The sequence below is a fragment of the Annulohypoxylon truncatum genome (assembly GCF_022578515.1).
Source record: "Annulohypoxylon truncatum strain CBS 140777 unplaced genomic scaffold F4807scaffold_7, whole genome shotgun sequence".
NCBI lineage: Eukaryota > Fungi > Ascomycota > Sordariomycetes > Xylariales > Hypoxylaceae > Annulohypoxylon > Annulohypoxylon truncatum.
Genome location: NW_025953793.1, coordinates 1160640 through 1176824, shown reverse-complemented (window position 1 = coordinate 1176824; position 16185 = coordinate 1160640). Strand labels below are relative to the sequence as shown.

The following is a 16185-nucleotide window of genomic DNA, read 5'->3' as shown; positions in this document are numbered from 1 at the left end:
CAAGTTCCTGGGCACATATGTATGTCTATGTACAGTAGCAGATACGTATGTACATACTACTTACCGATAAGATTAAGCTCAATCTTATCTAATCGAGGCGGCTTCCAGTTCAAACGCGCTTGAAAGTTCGAGTTCTAATGTGGCTGCTTTAATCATAGTGGACCTTCCGAGCCACTTTCGACCAAGAAAACGACTTGACGAATTGAACCCGAACAACTCTCCCACCCAAGATATTTTAAGAAGAGATCTGGGAATTGTAAATATGAGCAAACCAGGCTTTTCATTTGGCCTTAGTCTCGCCAAGAAGCCTGGCGCTTCAAAACCGGCTCCCCCAAAACGGAAGCCAATGTTCGGTGGCGATGACGATTCAGACAACGATGCGAATGCACGGTCGACCGATGGACCTCAAGCGACCACGATATCCGAAATAGACGATTTTACGACAGAATCTCCAAATCCCCAGCCAAGCAAAAAACCACAGCTAAAGCCGAACAATGGCCCGCCGTCGCAACCCCCGAACGGCAAAGTCAAAAAATCACAAATATCAATGTTCGGTGATTTATCGAGCTCGCTAGAATCGCGCAAACACCAAGAAGCTGCGGAAGAATTAGACCCTTCGATATATGACTACGATGCGGTCTACGAATCACTGAAACCGGAGAAAAAGGCTACGCAAGAAGATGTCGAGAGGAAACCGAAGTACATGAAGAACCTGATCGCGTCCGCCGCTATACGGAAACGCGACGCGCTAATCGCCGAAGAGAAAAAGATTGCGCGGGAACGGGCAGAGGAAGGCGAGGAATACGCCGACAAGGAGAAGTTCGTCACGGAAGCATACAAGAAGCAGCAAGAAGAGAATCGACGGATCGAAGAAGAGGAACGTAAGCGCGAGGAAGAAGAAGCCAAGAAAAATAAAGGAGGTGGCATGACTGCTTTCTACAAGGACCTACTAGAGAGGGGTGAGCAACGGCATGCAGAGGTTGTCAAGGCGGCAGAGGAACGCGCAAAGACGGGCCCCAAGGACGACGAAATACAGGAAGAGAAAGTGAAGACAGACGCGGACGTAGCGAGAGAGATCAATGAGAAGGGCGGTTCCATCGCTATCAATGAGGAGGGCCAAGTAGTGGACAAGCGCCTGCTGCTTAAAGGTGGTCTTAACCTGGGAGCGACTCCAAAACAAGAACCTCGAAAAGAGACCAGCAAAGGGCAAGATCGCAGAGACGACCGAGGTCCGTCGCGCGGCTTTGTTGGTGCCGGTGGGAAGCAAGCTATGCGGGAAAGGCAAACTCGGATGCTCGAGGCGCAGCTGGAGCAATCTCTCAAGAGATCTATGGAGGAAGAGGAAGCGGAGAAGCAAAAGGTCGAACGCGCATCGAAGAGCCGCAAAACCGAGTCCGACGTTTCGAGCGCCCGGGAGAGATACCTTGCACGTAAGAGAGAAGCGGAAGAAGCCAAGAAAAAGGCTGCTGCGGGGAAACCATGAGCAGAATTCTATACCCATCCCAACCTGTATAAAGACAGGATATCCATCGAAAAGGCTATGCCTTCGTATAATGTACACTTTATGTTCCCGTTCCCGTTGTTTCTATCACATCGTAAGATTGCCCCATTTTCGTTACACGGTCGGGGCATTTATGCGTTGGTTAGGGGGTCTAATTACCACGATTAGGGACGACCGGATACAGGCATGGTATACTTCGAAACGGGAGAATAGCTCACCTCGATACTTGCTCTCGTTTTACGCGGCCGATGTATGAGATGCTGACCTGGTTCCACGCGAGCATATATTTCCCTATGCATTGAGTCGCACAGGTCTGCTCGCTGCTCGACAAGGCGGAGCCTGGTTTGGGTACGCATCTTTCGAAGCAGTGGTCGTTAACTTTCTGCATGGCAAATTATGGTTAGGTCTCTCCCGTTGCAATTGTTGCCGGAGGGGTCCGGAGGTGCGATGCGTACTTCTATCAGCATCTTCGCATTGTCCAAAGCATGCTGCTCCTCGATCTGTCTCTTGACCTCTGCCAAGAATGCGCTGGATTCCATGGCGACGACTATTTTTGCCTTTCGTTTTTTCCTCAGGTAAAGATGGTTGTTCGTAGTGGCAGGGCTAGTAAAAGTCTCTAATTATACTCTGAGCTTTCTTGACAAGACGAAGCTATCGAAACTGGTCCTAAAATCTTGGTACCTTTATCGATAAATGTGGCTAGTGAATGAAGGATGTCATTTAGGTGTGGCTGCTCCTACACATAGATATGTCTGCTATGACGTAGGCGTGGCTTCGTTTTAACTAACAAATCATATGTACTGTATTTGACATCAAGGGACTGTGATATACATCATTAGTTGACTGCATCGTGCCTTAATGGCAATAGATTTATTCCTAAGGTAGAGGTGAAAAGTTCGTGGAGCTTGATACTCATAGGTTTAAGTGACTGGGTTTAGTACTATTCCCATCACGCCTCCTCCCCATGGATCTCGCGGTTATGTATTATGATTTTTTCCCGATACAACAAGACGAAGCAATCGTGTTAGTCTATACTTTATAGACCTATGTTATAGTTACTAAATATATATACATTTATTTATTTATATTGGTATTGAGATCTTGGTACCGAGATCCAGCTACTGCCTCGTACGGAGGAGGTGCTCTAAAAGGTCCTGACACACCATCCTCGCTAATCTGGTCGAGTTCCACGATGCAATTATCCTTCTTCCCATCTCTATAAAGGTTCCGTAGCCGAAATAAATCCGCACATATAGTTAGGGCGATGAAGGCGCTGTGGATCATGAAATTAGCCGGGCGCCCTATACATATTATGCCTGACTAAGGGGAATGGATAGGCTGCGTACTCACCTGGCAATGGAAGCTGTAGCGCAAATACTATTACGACGAGCGAAAGCAGATTTCACGGCAAGGGCGATGTCGGCGGCAAGGACCAGCAAGAGGATGACGGATCCGATTAAGACCGTATTCCTGAATAGACTAATTGATCTCATAAGACGGCGTTGCCTGTCTGGACCATATATTTTCCACAGCGCAAAGAATAAGACGACGTTGTAAACCGTCGTAACGGCGCCCTGGAGGCTAGTTAGATCTGGTGTAAGGATTCGAAGAATTGTCTGAGTGCTCACTACTGCTCCGGACACCCATGGTATGGTTGTGCGGTGGTCGACATCATCCCAGAACTCGTCGTCGGATGGAATATAGCCATTGTAGTTATTCGGTTGAGTGAAGACAAAACATATAACGCCGACAACGCACAAAGCGAGTTGACCTAAGATGGCGAGTGTGTGGGTTATCGCCCACCAGTTCACCGCGTTTCTAGCTGGGGATACCATTTGAAGTTGCTGTCACGATATACCTACCCCTATGCTCACAGGTTGTCCAACCTTTAAGTAATACATCTTCAATAGTGATAGAGGCACTGAGCACATCAGTGGCCGCTAGTAAAATGGGCTAGTTGTCGTAGGATGACGCGAGTGGATCTATACTTAGTGGTGTAAGCGCATCCTTTCGAAGGCTCAGTAGGCGTATTTTCATCTACCCATCACGGTTAATGTTTGAATTTTCGTCCGTCTTGGTCAAGCGCATTTCGGTACTGCCGAAAATAAACGGCGATTGTTTCGATCATCTGAATTTATATCCTGCCACGATGAATTGAGACCGGGGATTCTGTGTAATCGTGGGCTAAATACACCGATGGCGAATTGAGTTAGATCATAAATACCTACCAAGGGAAATCGCAGAGACCCTGTACTGTTGATCCAGACGAAATGAAATACATATGTAAGGTGGGACGAGAGACAATATGGGGGATTTCTTCAAACATGGCAACGATTTCTAGATAAAGTCTAGAAAATCGATCGTTTTACAATAATCCATGAAGATGACTCTTCATTTAGCAACTCGTCGGTTATTGCGGTTTCAAGGTTTCCAACGGTGATTCCTTCCAAAGTCATGGCTATTCTCGATCCTTGAATTTTGTCTGTCTGTCTGCCTTGTTCGATTGGCGTCGAGGAAAGAATGTGGCTCATATTCTATTTATTGGATTGGTGATAGTGGCTTAGATGGAGCTGGAGGCTATCTAAAGAGTTTAAGGTTAAGCTTGGGGAGGGATAAAAGATGGAATTATGCGATGCACAGTGGAGTTGCGCTGAACTAATAGTAGAATATGGTGATTGGTTAACTGGGTGGATACAATGGAACCAGGGCGGTGTCAGTTGCTGGATCAACGGAAAACAGGGGTCCCTCTCAAAAACAACACAAACTCAACGATCCTCAAACTTTAAATGCTTTCCCAGGTTTAGTATCCTTCCACAACCTTTCCCCTAGTCAACCTTCCAACTAAAACCGCAATACACTCTTACATCCCAATCCACGTAGCTCCCTGTCTCGAACCAGTCAAGCGGTTTACCATTTTTATCAAAATGGCGGCTCGTACTCTAGAGGCTTGCTTTGAGCGCATGTCCGTTAATGATGAGAATGAGTATCAGAATCAGGAGAAGAAATCAAAGGTCAGCTAAACCATTGCGAACCCGCACAATTTTAGTGGTTTGGAATTCTTATACGCAGATAGGCCGTTGTTACAACAACACAGTTAACACAAAGCTCGAGTCGCCCGAATCTATACAAAGTCGCCCTGCAATCGCAGAGTGCGAACACTGTCACCACTACAGTCACTCTCCCATCCCAGGCCGCACAACGCAAAGGCGCCCAGCCTACCTCGCCTTCGAGGAAACCGCTTCCGACTGCAAGTGCAGCGTCGAGAGCATCAGATGAAAAAGCACTGATCGAGCGAAAGTCGGCGAGTTTAATTGACCAAGTGCTCTCACCGAAACAATTCCACCTAGGCATGTTCGAGATTGGGCGGCCTCTGGGAAAGGGTAAATTTGGAAGAGTCTACCTCGCACGAGAACGCACGAGTGGCTTTATTTGCGCCCTCAAGGTTCTGCATAAGAGCGAGTTGCAGCATGGCCGGGTAGAGAAGCAAGTACGCCGAGAGATCGAGATCCAGAGCAATCTGAGACATCCCAACATTCTGCAGCTGTTCGGTCATTTCCACGATAGCAAGCGGGTCTTTCTGATTCTGGAATTCGCCGGAAAGGGTGAGCTGTACAAGCATCTGAGAAAGGAGAATCGGTTTCCCGAATGGAAAGCCTCTCAGTATATCGCCCAGATGGCTAGTGCCTTACGATATCTACACCGCAAGCACGTCATCCACAGGGACATCAAACCCGAGAACATCCTCATGGGGATTCACGGTGAAATCAAAATATCCGATTTTGGCTGGAGTGTTCATGCACCGAACAGCAGGCGGCAGACAATGTGTGGTACTCTCGACTACCTCCCACCAGAGATGCTGAGGCCAGGTAGCTCGGACAACTTCTACAATGAGAAGGTGGATCTGTGGAGTCTGGGAGTGTTAACATACGAATTTCTGGTGGGTGAGGCACCGTTCGAGGATACGCCCGTCATGACGCAAAGGAGAATTGCGAAGGCCGACATGTCCATTCCTTCGTTCGTCAGTCCCGAAGCGAGGGATCTGATCAAGAGAGTGAGTTTATTTCCCCCTTACTCTAAAACCTCCACAATAATATCCATATTAACATGAGTATAGTTACTGGTTCTCGACCCTGAGAAGAGAATCCCGTTAGAGCAAGTCGCGACTCATCCTTGGATTACGAAGCACTGCATCAAGGGGGAGCGGGCCTCAAATAGGGAGAGATCGCACTAATGATCATCAACGAATTAAGGAATAGTCTTCACTTGTAAACATTAGCGACTAGGCGTTTGGACAAGGGCAATCTGGCTGGGAATCTGCATAATGGGAAAGGAGTCGGAACCTATTGCACGTGTCATTCTCATTCTAATAAAAAAACACGATTCATCATTACTCATCGCTTCGTATTTTACCCTTGCCTCAACTCCTAGTCCTAGTATGGGGATGAATGTTGTTACAGGTAGTAATTACAGACTTCCTTTCAGAAGTGTTTTGTCAATGCTTATCTGTAGACCTCGTCAAATGGTCGGGTATCTGCGAAACATGAATCCCACACCTGATTCACCACCTTAACTGCTTGCACATCGTCTTTACACCTCGGCCGCGCTAAGACGGACTGTACCGCTCTTTTCCGTACGCAATTTTGGAATTGCTGTGTCAGTGTCCAATTCCCTCTCGTCCACGCCTCCCTCGTCCACCTACACTCGCCACTGAGCATCGCCGCTCGGATCTGCCGACACCGCGTTAGAGTTCCCGTCTCCAATCATGTATATCTCATATCATAGGCGGAGAAGTAAACGTTGGGTCTAGTAGGAAAGTAGATTGCAGATAATTACGCACCTCCGTGCAAGCCGCATGCTTCAAATCCTTATCCCCCATCCAGTCGACCTTCCACCGCAGATGGTCCCACGCGTGCACCATCTCATGTGCTAAGGTATCCTCCAGGTGGTGGCGGTTCCGCACCTCGTTCGCGCAGATCAGGATGCCGTGGTCGGGGTGGAAGCCGCCGCCGACGCGGTGCACCTCGCCGTCCTCGGTGAGCCGGGTCGGGCAGCGGCGGCACAGGACGTTGCTCGCGTCGAGCTCGCCGTTGAGCGCGCGCGCCTTCTCGCGCAGGAACCGCACCGTCGGCGAGTGCGCGAACGCCCAGTCCCGGTACTCCTCGCACCGCGCGCAGTCCCGCGCCTCGTGCTCCCGGTACCGCGACTCCCGGTAGTGGAACATGCCTTCTTTGGTCATGGACCCCGTCAGGATCTTGAAGTAGTTTATCCACCACGCCGTCTTCGGGTCGAAGCCCGTTCGCGCCGGGTCGTTGGTCAGGATGCGGGGCACGTTGTCGGATTGCGAGGAGGAGGGGGAGCTGGTTGAGGGGGGCTGCGAGGGAGTAGATGCCGTAGGGGCGGCGGGTTCTGGGGATTGCGACGACATCGTGGTTTGCGTTGTCGAAGATTAGGAACTTTTTCTGAGCTAGCTAGCTGGTTGAACCTTGTTAGAATAGACCGGGTTGGTTGCGATTGCCCAGTTCTCCCCAGGTGCCAGCTAAAAGTTGCGGGCCGTTGCGGAGCCCAGAATTCAGGCTTTTTCTAAAAATTCCGATTTCGGCAGGGGGTTACACCGTAGTGACGGCAGCCCAATTAGAGCTCAAAGAGCTTTCGATTATTCCAGTAGCAAGCAGTAGCAGCAACCCGCCAGTTCATTGCCTTTTTAAGAGGCCTGAGAGGCGTGTTACGGTAAAATATACTGTATTTAGCTCCACATCAATTCAATTCCCCTGCAGCAACAACGCACTCACGCCCTACCGCCATGGCAGAGCCAGGGGGGCATACGCCTTGTAAGTGATCAATCCACCCATTACGTATTCATGGTAATGTAAACTGTCGATTTTTTGAACGGTCTGGCTTGTAAAAAGATTTTTATTTAGAATTGTCGTTACTGATGTTGTCAAAAACGCAGCAGATATGAAGGGTCCTAAGCCACTTACAGTTGTCATCAAATTAGGTGAGTCGAACTTCAAATCTATGTAACATTGTACAAGAAAATGTTTAGACGGTGAGCTGACTTACACATAGGAACTAGTTCCATTGTTGATGAGAAGACTCATGAGCCTCTCTTGTCGATTTTAACTCTCATTGTAGAGACGGCTGTTAAGTTACGAAAGGATGGACATAAGGTCGTAATTGTCTCGTCCGGCGCCATTGGCGTCGGTCTTCGACGAATGGACGTCGACAAAAGACCAAAACATTTGTCCAAATTACAGGCACTCGCTGCCATTGGTCAATGCCGCTTGATGAGTTTATGGGATAGTCTCTTTGGGCATCTCCGTCAACCCATCGCTCAGGTTCTCCTCACAAGAAATGACATTGCGGACGTGAGTTAACTTTCTCTCTATTCAACGTTGCAGAATATTTACTAACAAAATGTCATAGCGGACAAGGTATCTGAATGCTCAGAACACTATGATGGAGCTCCTGGAGATGGGTGTGATACCAATTGTTAACGAGAACGACACTTTAGCTGTGGCTGAGATTAAATTCGGAGATAACGATACACTCTCAGCCATCACAGCAGCTATGGTACACGCCCATTTTCTATTTTTAATGACAGATGTCGATTGCTTGTATGACAAGAATCCACGGACACATCCTGATGCTCGAGCCATAGAGGAGGTCGAGGATATTAGTGCAATCCGCGCGGATGGTAAGGGGCCCCCTGAAATATTTCAAGAATCCGAAATCTAATGCAACCCCAGTTTCTAGCGCTGGATCTTCCCTGGGTACGGGTGGCATGAGTACAAAGATTGTTGCCGCTAGGCTCGCAACATCTGCTGGTGTCACCACAGTCATTACCCGATCATCTTCACCTGGAAATATCGTAAAGATCGTTCGGTACCTCCAAGCTCGCAAAAAGCGCACTCCATCACATCACTCACCGGTAGCTAATGATGAAGAACACCTGTCTCGGTCAACGGCGTCGTTGAACCTTGACGCGCTAGAGAAGCCACCTCTGCATACACGATTTCTCCCCCTTTCTCATCCCATCAGGGACCGATACTTCTGGATTCTCCACGGCTTAGCCCCGCACGGTACGGTCTATATCGATGCTGGCGCGCACCAGGCCCTTGCGGACAAAGCTGGACTGTTACCAGTAGGCGTGCTAGACGTGGAAGGCAATTTTGCCCAGCAAGAAGCCGTCCGGCTTGTTGTAGTGAAAAGACTGTCAGAGCCCGGACCGAATGGCAAACTATGGGAAGGCCCAGGGGATGAAATTGGAAGAGCGTTAGTTAACTACGCTGCTCCTGAGATCATCCGGATAAAAGGACATCGAAGTGCACAAATCGGGTCACTCCTAGGCTACGCCGATAGCGAATACGTGGCTGATCGGGAGAGTATCAGTCTTCTTCACAGGGAGAGCCGACCTGTCACACCTGTTCTCGAGAAATTGGGCGAGAACGGAGGAGTGGCTGCTTATGAAAATGACATCAGCTTATAGACATCGCATCACGCAAAATGATTGGCGTCGGAGTTATAGGAACCGCAAAACCTGATCTTGCTAGACATTCAGCATCTGGATAAGGAAAAATTCACCAATTGGAACAGGAGTAATGTAGAAATTGGACAAAGTCATAGATTACTTTAGATAACCTCGAACGCCCCTGAAATGCACACAATTCAAGCCGAATCCCAAACTCCGGGCCTTTTTAGTGCTAACAAGCCACCGATCATCCGTTTTAACTTTTGGTATCTATACACCCCAATACTTCATCTCGTCATTTGAAACTAAGTAAAGCTCTTTTCTATCAGCTGGCAAATAACGTATCTTCGTCTCTAAGATACTCCCCGCAATCTGCCTGTCGAAAACACACGATGCCCGTCGGATCTAATCTCCTCGCCTCGGCTGTGCTGCGGGCCGTGACGCCAAAGCCGAGAGGCGTGTCGGACATACTGTATACCACGATGCCCTGGTGACTGGGACAATCATCGGACCAGCGGCCGACGTGGGCCTTGACGACGTTGCCGCCGTAGAGGAAGGGCATCTCGCCGTTAGGCTTGATCCATAGCTTGTATCGCGCGTGCTCGGCTAGAATGGGAAGGGCCGTAATGTGTAAGCGGAATTTGCCTGATTTGGTGAACTTGCCTGTTTCGTCGCAATTCTTGTTAGCTATAGCTCGTGTTTATAGGTGGGATGAGGAGGCGGGCGACCAACCTAGACAGATGCCTAGCGATGCGAGGTTATCTCTCGATATCGATGTTGCTAGGTTTGCGACGGAAAGCAGGACGTAGTATACTCTGTCCCGATTCAGACGGAAGACATATCGATCGGCGTCGGGCGAGTCGTCGAGCGGCGCAATCAGGTTCTTTAGCGAGGTTCCGGTATAATTCGCCAACTTTTCGAAGAGAACCTTCGTCTCCGGTTCTGTGAGAGGCCGCATAATGACTATATTTCGTCTTTCTTCGGTTCAGATGTGAATTTGCGACGCAGATAAATATGGTGGGGGCTTGAGATGTAGGAAAAAATTCTGCCACTTGGAAAATTTGGCGGTGAGAAAGGTACCGAGTACAGCGGAATCACTCCGATTGGTTTAAACATTGCATAGATGGGGCTACAGTACAGGGACCCCTGCAATTTTCAGAAATTTTGAATTTCTTGGTCAGCTGTAAATGAGTTTACTGCCTTTTATCCTCTTATAGTCAATAATTATACTCAACAATGGCTTCAAGACCTACGAAGAAGAGGAAACTCACCCCTCCTCAGTCGGATGATGAGGCTCATTCTCGAAAATCTAGCTCAAGGATACAAAAGTCTTTCTTGACGAATGCGGCGAATTGGGACTTAGAACAGGACTATGAGACGAGAGCGAGGAAGGGAAAGAAGAATGAGAAAGAGAGTACCCGGCTCCCTCTCAAACTTCAGGATGGGCGTGTACAACATGTCTCCGCTCCAGCTGTTGATTTTGGTTCTCTCGAAAGTGACGAAGATTGGTTAGAAGGTGGCGATGACGAGTCTGAGGGTGAGGAAGCAAGGGTGAGGCAGCCCGAGAAGCCTGATATACCCGAACATCAACAGATCCGGGAAGCCAAAGAAGAGCTCGCGAAAATAGCACTGTTGCTCAACGAGACTCCTGAAGAGAATGGAGGTGCCTTCAAGGCCCTGGCCAAGATTGGACAGTCCAGGATCCCGGCTATACAAAAGCTTACTCTGGCCACCCAGTTAGCCGTTTACAAGGACGTTATCCCTGGATATCGAATAAGGCCCGTAGCGGAAGATGCGCCGGGGGAGAAATTATCGAAAGATGTGAGGAGGGTGCGGACCTTTGAGAATTCTCTCATCTCAGGTTACCAGGCGTATGTAAAGGATCTCACTAGGCACGCCAAGGCTGGACGCCACCATGCAAACGAAGGCAAGGGTCAGAGCGTCGCGAGCGTTGCCATCATGTGTGCTTGCACACTATTGACCTCCGTGCCTCATTTCAATTTCCGGGGCGACCTGATCAAGATTCTGGTGGGAAAACTGTCTAATAGACATGTCGATGACGATTTCAATAAGTGTCTCCAAACGCTCGAAACTCTTTTCAAAGAGGATGAAGATGGCTCTCCGGCCATGGAAGCTGTCTCGCTCCTTTCCAAGATGATGAAGGCTAAAGAGTATGATGTACATGAGAGCGTAGTCAACCTCTTCCTACATCTACGTCTGCTATCAGAGTTCTCTCACAAAGCATCTAAGGATTCTATAGACCGTTCGGACAGCGCCGTCGGCCCCAATGGCAAGAAGCCTAAATCAAAAAGGGAGTTCCGAACGAAGCGAGAACGAAAACAAATAAAGGAGCAGAAGTCGCTGCAAAAGGATATGGCACAAGCCGACGCAATAGTGAGCTACGAGGAAAGGGAAAGAAAAGAAGGCGAGACCTTGAAACTCGTGTTCGGCACGTATTTCCGTATCCTCAAGCTTCGCGTGCCGCACCTCATGGGCGCCGTCCTCGAGGGTCTGTCTAAGTACGCGCACCTGATCAACCAGGACTTCTTCGGCGACCTCCTCGAGGCGCTTAAGGATCTCATCCGACATAGCGAAGCGTCCGAGGACGACGACGTAGATGGACAAGAAGACGATGACACGGACGAGACGGCATCGGCCCGCAACCCTTCGCGCGAAGCTCTCCTCTGCACCACAACCGCCTTCGCGCTCCTCGCGGGCCAGGACGCGCACAACGCCCGCGCGGACCTGCACCTCGACCTATCCTTCTTCACCGCACACCTCTACCAAACCCTCTTCCCTTTGTGCCTAAACCCCGACCTCGAGCTCGGCGCGCGCTCGTTACACCTGCCCGACCCGGACCAGCGCCCCTCCCCGCACACCACACCCACGACGACCAAGAACAAAGTGAACCTGCAAACCACAACCGTGCTCCTCATCCGCTGCCTAACCGCCATCCTCCTCCCCTCCTGGAACATCCGCTCCGTGCCTCCCTTACGCCTCGCCGCGTTCGCGAAGCAGCTGAGCACAGCGTCGCTGCACGTGCCGGAGAAATCGGCGCAGGCGATCCTGGCCCTGCTCTCGGACGTCGCGGCCACGCACGGCCGCAAGATCGCCGCGCTGTGGAACACCGAGGAGCGCAAGGGCGACGGCACGTATAACCCGCTCAGCGAGAGCGTCGAGGCGAGCAACCCGTTCGCGGCCACGGTCTGGGAAGGCGAGATCTTGAGACGCCATTATTGTCCTAAGGTTAGGGAGGGCGTTAAGCTTGTGGAGAGGAGCTTGGGGAGGGCGACGGAGAGATGAGGGGGTGGGGGGGAAAGAATGGGATTTGGGTTTGTAAGAAGGGGCCGGTGGTGGAAAAGGGGGGCCAACTGGGTTGGGGGGTATATCGTAAGGGGGGAGCAAAGCTAGGGTGGAATGGTCTATGATACCGCAGTAGAGTATCAATATACATATATGAAGACCATCTTATGGTTTGTGTTTTCATTGCTCAATATCTTGAGGGCTTGCCCGTACTTGCCTCGCCCGAGTTTATCGTCGGAATGAACAAGTACTTGCTTATAAGTTAACAAAGAGTAGCCGTTTACTTTATTTCCACAAATTCCGTCAAGGTCACTTCATAAGACAAGGCCATAGTGGGAAAGGAAATAGTATTATACCCCTATTGACTAAGGGTTATGCAACGTGACTACCTATTGACAAGCACACATTCCGTACGTGCTCCTGATTTCCTCCACCCACGTTTTTTGCTATGTAAAGTGATCCATCGTACTCCATCACCGAGCCCCAGTACTTAACTTGACAGGTCAGGGGCCCGCGTGGAAGAAGTGACGAGGACGAGAAAAGAAAAGAAGTGAAAGAAAGAGAAGGAAATTTGCCTCGAGTATACTCCGTCAATGTTGATGTTTTCCCGTTCTGTCCTGAGAAGAGCGGTATACAAATCAACATTGTGGATATAACCAGGTACCCAGAGAGCCTGAAGCTCCTAGGAAACCAGGAGAAGATGTGAATCAAGGGTATCGAAGATCGGAAAACTTAAGGAAATCGGGCAAGTTGTCGACGAGACGTCTCAAATGCAGTCTCCGTGCTTCTCATAGCACCAACCAACTCCACGAAAATATAAGTATGTTGTTTTTTTCTGGTTTTCTTTTTTCTTTGGTAGGTAAAGTTCCTAATAGATGAAAACTTATTAGTAATAGTTCGTCGACAGCATGATGTTGGAATAGGTGTTTCTCATACCTCGGCAAGCAATCCTAATAGGGAAGAATCGCATCTCAATGTGTCCGTCAATGCCCAAGCATATGACCAGTAATCTCAGTCCCCTTTTCCGTAGACGCATAGGAGTACGTGAGCCTAATAGTTTAGGTACACAAGTTGGGATGAGATATTATTGCGATAGAACATCAGTCCTTGCTGCCCAGAATATCGTTCGGCGATGACATTGACCCTAGGAGCCCCAGCGAGAAGAGCGAAGTCCGAGTCCCTGTACCATTCCACTGGCCACAGTGCGGCCAGGGGAGGCCAGTCCACGTTGCTGCGATTCGCGTCGTACCTCACTGCTTTCCTCTTGTGACGAGTCGTTGTCAATGTCCATGTAGGAGCTTCCGGGGCGGTTGACATTCTCAGTATTCCATCGTGAGGCACTGAGGCCTCCGTATCGGGGCGGTGTGACGGGTTTCTCCATCTCATCCGTACCATTCATGGCTACATCGGCTTTCTGAGCTTCCAGAGATCCGTTCTTACCAGTGAACTGCATGACCGGCTGGTTGATTTCTTCTTCCTTTTCGTCAAGGAGCGATAGGCGAACAGGAGCAGGAGCCGGAGCCGGAGCCGGAGCCGAGACAGTCGGCTGATGTTGCTGCGGGGGTAGATTCTCTTGTCGCTGAGTGGACTGGCTAGGAAGCGGACGATTGAAATCTAGTAGATCGCTCGTGCGAGGCTCCGGCTGAGCAAAAGGTGGACGTTGAGGTTGAGGAGGTGCATACGAATCGTGGCTTGCTGGAAAATGTCCACGCTGTTGAGAATGTCCGTACTGCTGAGACTGCTCATAGTGCTGAGGATTGACGCGCTGAGGCTGGCCATGCTGCTGAGGGTTGACGTGCTGTTGAGGATAGCCATGTTGGCCGATAGGCTCTTGTCCAGCGCCGTTTCTGTTACCTTGTCGCGATCCAGTCCCGTTGTTCGTGCTTCCCATGTTTGTAGTATGCGCTCTACCGCGTGTTCCGCCCTTACGTCGTGGTGATCTTGTCCTTTGGAAAGAGGCTTGGAGTGCCTTGGCATCCTCAACGCTTCCCTCTGGGTACATTTTGATAGCTTGTCCGTACCTAAAATTTAAAGGGAACTTAGAGGAGACCGCAACACTCAAGGCCTGATACAGTCAGAGATTCTATTATAGGCGGGTAGGAGATGAGAGATGAGGGGACTAGGTGGAAGGATGGAGATGTGAAGAAGGGGACGAGGGATGGAAGGAAGTAAGAAATGAAAAAAAAAGTAGAGTCTCAGAGTTCTGGTAGTATACCTAAGCATAGCTCGCGAAACAATACGGGACCTAGGGGGAAACCGCTACGGCAACACACGATATTGCGTTTGATGCTGCATATCCACCCAGATAGACAGGAAACTCCAGCCTGAAAGTAAGGTTAAGGATCCAGTAGGGAAGTCGTTAGTATAGATAACCGCTCGAGAGATAGTCGGCCAGTGAGTAGCCGATGTGGAAGGAGGGACGTAGGCATAACAGTATAGTGGGACTAAGTATTTTAATACATACATCATGAGTACCCGACTCATTAGCCTCGTCTAATCAGTGTTGATATTCCAGTCAAGATATGTCTTGGAGACGAAATCTCACTGCGAGGACTTCCAGTGATAAAGTGTGGATGGCGTATAACGATGTCTACTAATGCAAGCACCCACCCAGTTGCAAACGGAACTGTCCAGCGAAAGAACAGGACGTTTCATGATAAAAGATGTAAGACAATGACCCAACAGTTGTGTAAAATACAGCTTAAAAAGAAGACACTCAGCATCCGTAGTCAGGCTTATGAATTCAATAGATAGCTTGAAGAAATATGAGACTAAGAGTGAGATACTACTTGCCTAGGTGCCTGGAAAGCCAACGACAGAAGTATGATGTATCAAACAGGATAGAAAGGACTTCTGATCAACATAGATTATCCATCTGGATGGGAAACCTGAAATAGGATACAATTAAGGCTTGGGCTGCTTATTGTTATTCTGCTTTTTGCTACCTATGAATGTCTCGATCGTGTTAATGTTCGTCCTCTGATATTCTGCTTGCCTTGCTTCTTGCAACCACTGTAATTCAACGGGCGGAACACGCTGTCGAGCAAGCTCGACTAATGCCTTGGAATTCGGGGCTCCTTCATAGAGCCCAATGCAGGAGACGCGAGGTATGCAGAGAGACTCAGATAAGCGATCTTCGCAAGGCTTTGATAACCCTACTAGCCTAATGGGCGCTTGGTCAGGATGCGACTTTGACGCAACAGCTACCATCTGAGGAAAATGCCCATTGAGAATATTTTGTTGCCCGGATCGGGCTACAAAGACGACTGAATAGAAGGGGCGTGATACTTCTTGACTGGCGAGCTTGTCTTCTAAGCTGGAATTCACGCTGTGTGCCTTAGACGCCATCTCCTGCAGATGCCGCGTTACAGTGGTCAGACCAACATCAACGTACAATCTGAGTTCAGGAGTAGGGGGGACAAGTTCCTTAGAGTCTTTCTTTGACGCTTTGCGCTTCCGCTTTTTATCACGTTGACCTCTAGACGGCTGAACATATCTCGCTCGATGCTGTCCCAAAGGCCCAAGTAGACTAATACAAATGGTTAGTGAGGAGCTCTGGAGGACCTACGGACCAATGATTTAGGAATTATATGCAAAAGTCAAAGGACATCGATTATAATAATGCCTATATAACGATTAAATATATCTTGACTTACGTGCATAGAATTTCCAGGATTGTCTCTTGATCTTCGAGAGTTATACTCGGCCTAACATTTGTCAATCTGTTGCTTCTTGAAAATTATTGGTGGGGATGGATAATACCAGGAGACTGCTGAGTATGGAGTGTCCAGTTGATACACGACTTTCTTCTTTTTATCCATTTTGAGATAGACAATTCAAAGAAGGATGAAAGGGCGTTGATTCTATAATTCAAAAACTTATGTGAAAGTTGCAAGATTGTATTACAATTACC

The 16185-nt window shown here is 49.1% G+C and overlaps 10 protein-coding genes across 10 annotated transcripts; 4 read left to right on the top strand and 6 right to left on the bottom strand.

The window, feature by feature from the left end:
- Positions 1-150: 150 nt before the first annotated feature.
- Positions 151-1599, top strand: F4807DRAFT_373603 (uncharacterized protein). Its single transcript, XM_047995704.1, has one exon. It carries the CDS (start codon positions 263-265, stop codon positions 1481-1483), a length of 1221 nt encoding a protein of 406 aa, XP_047857013.1. The 5' UTR covers positions 151-262; the 3' UTR covers positions 1484-1599.
- A 116-nt stretch (positions 1600-1715) lies between these two features.
- On the bottom strand, positions 1716-2040 carry F4807DRAFT_457987 (Tim10/DDP family zinc finger-domain-containing protein; the record flags this gene model as incomplete). The annotated part of the gene is made up of 2 exons (XM_048001132.1): positions 1716-1883; positions 1957-2040. The coding sequence occupies 2 exons, from the start codon at positions 2038-2040 to the stop codon at positions 1716-1718; spliced, it is 252 nt and encodes an 83-aa protein (XP_047857012.1).
- Positions 2041-2216: 176 nt separating this feature from the next.
- On the bottom strand, positions 2217-3592 carry F4807DRAFT_373619 (uncharacterized protein). Its single transcript, XM_047995705.1, has 3 exons — positions 3130-3592; positions 2852-3075; positions 2217-2774 (listed from the first exon to the last, which is right to left on the bottom strand). Exons 1-3 carry the CDS (start codon positions 3334-3336, stop codon positions 2576-2578), a joined length of 630 nt encoding a protein of 209 aa, XP_047857011.1. The 5' UTR covers positions 3337-3592; the 3' UTR covers positions 2217-2575.
- Positions 3593-4192: 600 nt separating this feature from the next.
- Positions 4193-6002, top strand: F4807DRAFT_373540 (kinase-like protein). Its single transcript, XM_047995702.1, has 3 exons — positions 4193-4512; positions 4575-5552; positions 5616-6002. Exons 1-3 carry the CDS (start codon positions 4426-4428, stop codon positions 5730-5732), a joined length of 1182 nt encoding a protein of 393 aa, XP_047857010.1. The 5' UTR covers positions 4193-4425; the 3' UTR covers positions 5733-6002.
- On the bottom strand, positions 5738-7166 carry F4807DRAFT_373591 (peptidase M76 family-domain-containing protein). The gene is made up of 2 exons (XM_047995703.1): positions 6339-7166; positions 5738-6228 (listed from the first exon to the last, which is right to left on the bottom strand). The coding sequence occupies exons 1-2, from the start codon at positions 6924-6926 to the stop codon at positions 6001-6003; spliced, it is 816 nt and encodes a 271-aa protein (XP_047857009.1). The 5' UTR covers positions 6927-7166; the 3' UTR covers positions 5738-6000.
- Positions 7167-7203: 37 nt separating this feature from the next.
- Positions 7204-9127, top strand: F4807DRAFT_416337 (glutamate 5-kinase). Its single transcript, XM_047997121.1, has 5 exons — positions 7204-7329; positions 7452-7496; positions 7568-7866; positions 7925-8195; positions 8248-9127. Exons 1-5 carry the CDS (start codon positions 7302-7304, stop codon positions 8985-8987), a joined length of 1383 nt encoding a protein of 460 aa, XP_047857008.1. The 5' UTR covers positions 7204-7301; the 3' UTR covers positions 8988-9127.
- On the bottom strand, positions 9128-10038 carry F4807DRAFT_416334 (60S ribosome subunit biogenesis protein NIP7). The gene is made up of 2 exons (XM_047997120.1): positions 9702-10038; positions 9128-9632 (listed from the first exon to the last, which is right to left on the bottom strand). The coding sequence occupies exons 1-2, from the start codon at positions 9925-9927 to the stop codon at positions 9295-9297; spliced, it is 564 nt and encodes a 187-aa protein (XP_047857007.1). The 5' UTR covers positions 9928-10038; the 3' UTR covers positions 9128-9294.
- Positions 10039-10158: 120 nt separating this feature from the next.
- F4807DRAFT_472653 (nucleolar complex-associated protein 3) lies at positions 10159-12272 on the top strand (the record flags this gene model as incomplete). Its single annotated transcript, XM_048003029.1, has 1 exon — positions 10159-12272. Exon 1 carries the CDS (start codon positions 10206-10208, stop codon positions 12270-12272), a length of 2067 nt encoding a protein of 688 aa, XP_047857006.1. The 5' UTR covers positions 10159-10205.
- Positions 12273-13132: 860 nt separating this feature from the next.
- Positions 13133-14641, bottom strand: F4807DRAFT_373505 (uncharacterized protein). The gene is made up of 3 exons (XM_047995700.1): positions 14488-14641; positions 13209-14337; positions 13133-13140 (listed from the first exon to the last, which is right to left on the bottom strand). The coding sequence occupies exon 2, from the start codon at positions 14272-14274 to the stop codon at positions 13417-13419; it is 858 nt and encodes a 285-aa protein (XP_047857005.1). The 5' UTR covers positions 14275-14337; positions 14488-14641; the 3' UTR covers positions 13133-13140; positions 13209-13416.
- Positions 14642-15101: 460 nt separating this feature from the next.
- On the bottom strand, positions 15102-16161 carry F4807DRAFT_373503 (uncharacterized protein). The gene is made up of 3 exons (XM_047995699.1): positions 16035-16161; positions 15929-15979; positions 15102-15801 (listed from the first exon to the last, which is right to left on the bottom strand). The coding sequence occupies exons 1-3, from the start codon at positions 16091-16093 to the stop codon at positions 15177-15179; spliced, it is 735 nt and encodes a 244-aa protein (XP_047857004.1). The 5' UTR covers positions 16094-16161; the 3' UTR covers positions 15102-15176.
- Positions 16162-16185: the final 24 nt, after the last annotated feature.